At 39.5% G+C, this 3,538-nt stretch overlaps 1 protein-coding gene across 1 annotated transcript; it reads right to left on the bottom strand.

Moving 5' to 3' along the window:
• Nucleotides 1-2,216: 2,216 nt before the first annotated feature.
• Nucleotides 2,217-3,155, bottom strand: LOC306648263 (vomeronasal type-1 receptor 4-like; the record flags this gene model as incomplete). Its single annotated transcript, XM_079118240.1, has 1 exon — nucleotides 2,217-3,155. The coding sequence occupies one exon, from the start codon at nucleotides 3,153-3,155 to the stop codon at nucleotides 2,217-2,219; it is 939 nt and encodes a 312-aa protein (XP_078974366.1).
• Between the last annotated feature and the right edge of the window lie 383 nt (nucleotides 3,156-3,538).

Raw genomic sequence — 3,538 nt, 5'->3', positions numbered from 1 at the left:
CTGATCTCTGCAGCATCTGGGAATGGGGTAGATCACCTACAACACATGATCCACATGACCTGGTAGATAGGGTGTAAATGGATATCACTGGACCAGAGGTTGAAATGCCAAAAGAACCTCAGGGCCACATGTGGAGGGTGCTGTTCACAGTGTGCCATGAAGATGGAGGCCCAGTCATCAGGCAGTGGAGAGAAGCTGGAATGATAGTGGAGGGCTGGTCTTCGGGGAAGCTCTCAGGTCAGGTCTCTGGAAATTCATGCTAAAGGCCAGCGTATGTGAACTTAGGATTAAGAGTGTGTGCGTGAGATTCATATGTACTTACACATAATTATATATATTCATTTATATATACACACATACACACACATTTATATGCGTGTCTATAAATGCATATATAAACACATGTCAGTATCATCAAAAAAGGGTTTCAGAACCTACATGCCAGTGCTGATCATGATGCTCCAAACTGAAGCATACTCACATGTTGTGTTGACATGTTTCAGCTGCATATACAAATGTCTATACACTTTATTTGAAAAAGAAATTTATTGATTCTACAATATGTACAGTCAGGAAAATGAGAAATTTCACTCCTTTTACGTATGGTCTATCAAAATATATAAATGCATTCCACTGTTAAATACAACTAATTTGAACAAATAAAAAAATTAATCAATTAATTTTAAAAAATAAATATATTGAGCCACATTTCTAGAGATTCAAGAGCATAGTGTCCATAACTGCTCAGCTCTCTAGAGGGCCAGTATCTTCTGAGTTCTGATAAAGGCCTCATAGCAGCTGGATTTACAATGGTGGGATCATATGCAGAAGAGACCACAGGGCAGGACAGGGAGTGAGGGTCAGCAGAGACACGTGCACTTGCTGTAGGACAACCCACATTCATAGGAGCTGATATATTCCAGATCATTATTAGTCTCCTGCAGTGTGACCTCCCCATGACCAGTCACCTTGTATTGCATCCAATTCTCAAAGTCTCCATGACCAACATCTCACACAGGGGCAGTTTGCTACATGTGGAACTTTAGGATGGAAATAAATCACATCAAAACTAGAACAATGTACATCAAGAGAGAAAAGCTAGAAATGTTTGAAATTCCTTCAGTTAAATTCTGTTATCAACATGGGAAAATATGAATTTGAAATATATGGAATTTTCAAAGTTAAATATCAAAGAGGTCTTGTTCAACTATTGCATTTATGAAAAATGCAAAAGAGGTGAAAGAGATCTAGGCTGTTACAGGTAACATACTAGTCACTTGTGGGAACACTTAGAGGAAAGAGGAGTCATATAGACTAGGATATTGTTTCACCACATAGGAGCTGCATGCACTGGCATGTGCAGTTTGTTAAAATTCATTGAGACATGGATGCCAACTTAGACATATACACATTTCAAAGGTATATGTCAGTAATTCAATAATAACTCATAAAATGTGTATTCATATCTAGTATTTTATATGATCAAAGTGGACTAAATAAAGTCTACATTCTAAATGGCTTAAGAAAAAATAAAATATTGCATTAAAATATAGCATAAATCAATAAAGGAAATTCAATACAAGTGGTTTAAGAGAGAGGACATCAGTAAACCTTTGCTTTCCTTCATGTCCAAGGTTACATGAAATGTATGTTTAATTTCATTGAAAAAAAAAGACAAAAGTTTGACAGTGTTCACTTTGATATTTCCTTTAAGAAACACAGCTGAGACATAACCATACATGCAGATAAATGAAAAATACATCCTACATGTTTTAAAAGTTAATCAACCGTATGTTTGATAGTGTTCACTGTGATATTTCCTTCAAGAAACACAGCTGAGACATAACCATACATGCAGATAAATGAAAAATACATCCTACATGTTTTTAAAAGTTAATCAACCAGTATAACAAAGAAAGCAGATTTTAAGCTGAAGAATTTTACCATGGTTGCAATTAGTGTATTAAATCTGAAATTTGTATTTGTTACATCTAGTTTTCCAGAAACATTGTTGGATGGATCATAACCTAATATAAGTGATATGCATATGTACATACCTATGTGTACATATACACACATGCACATATTATAATAAACAAGCAAGCATATGTGTGTGTGTTGATCGTCATCCTCCTGTAATGTGACTATACAGCTGTTCTTTCAATTTTGAGGATAACAATGAAGGAACATGTTAGAATTGTATAAAAGCTTTCCATTTACATGTTCCTCCTGATATCAGGGAACTTTATATTTCTTATGCAAGTAACACAGAGCCTGGATGCACTGGAGTCCCTGCTCATGAGCAGAAAGGGGCTGACAGCTGGGAAACATCCAGCTACTATTGCAGCCATGTTCACCAGGAACCAGTTGGGATTATAAATAAGAGTCAAACAAACATGAAATGTACAGGAAAGTGTGTAAAACAACACAAAGGTGCTCAGCAGGAGAAGGATGGTTTTGGTGACTCTGGACTCAGGGAAGGATCTGGGGAATTGAGTCTTGTGAACATACTGCATTCTCTGCTTGTGCCTGTGCAGGATGAGCACCATGGAGCTGCTGGCCCAGAGCATGAGGCCCACACACACAGCATCGAGGAATGATATCATTGCTGCAAAGAGGGATTGCAAGGTTTTGTCAGGATGAACACCAGAACAGTACCCATAATCTATCAGGCTTGTGACATTACCTTTGCTGATTTTTCCAGTCATAAATGCAATAATCATGATATTGATGAGCAGATAGACAATCCAGGTCAGGTATATGGAGGAGCCAATATACTTGGGAGCCTTTAATTTAAGCTCTGAAAAGCTGGAGTCCTCAGGACTGATCTTGATGACCTGGTAGATGCTCAGGAGGCAGGTGCTGCCAAAGGACACACCCCTGCCCACCTTGTGAAGATAGAAAAGCAGCTTGCATCCCATATCACTGAGGAAACCATTCACTCCAAAAGCTGCCACTGTCTGGGGAACTCCCCTACACAGGAGGGTTAGCAAGTTGGCCACAATCAAGTGCTTAAGAATCAAGTCTGTGTGTCTTACCCTGCACCCAGTGAAGTAAAGGACCAGGTAATGGAGGAGAAGAAGGGAATTGCCCAGAGCTCCAAACACAGTCTGTGACAGGAAGATGATTCCTAGAGCCACTTCGCTGGCTGCCATCCTGCCAGTTTCCTGCTGTCCCAGGTAGAAGGTCTTGCAGGGGAACAGGAGGTGTGGCTGCACGTGTCCTGTCAAACAAAACCCAGCATGGCCTACTCTCCTGAGTGCCCATTGTAAAAACTTTCTTAAGGATTTATTTTCACTAGCAGGTTTTACTGAGACTTGTATGAATAGTTAAAGCATGAAATATGTCAATATCCTTCCTGTGAAGGCAGCACATGGTAATTCCTGAGTCTTCACGACCTGAGGAAGGTGATGAGATGACTTTCCATGAAGACCAGGAGAAACTGTGCTAACAGAGGTTAAGTGTCTGTCCAAATTTGTATGTAATCAGGTGTTGAGAAGCATCTTGGAACTGGTTCAGTGTTGCAGTGAGGGCAGCA

The sequence above is a fragment of the Sciurus vulgaris genome (assembly GCF_902686455.1).
Source record: "Sciurus vulgaris genome assembly, chromosome: 17".
In the NCBI taxonomy this organism is placed as follows: Eukaryota; Metazoa; Chordata; class Mammalia; order Rodentia; family Sciuridae; genus Sciurus; species Sciurus vulgaris.
This window is presented reverse-complemented; position numbering and strand designations above follow the sequence as displayed.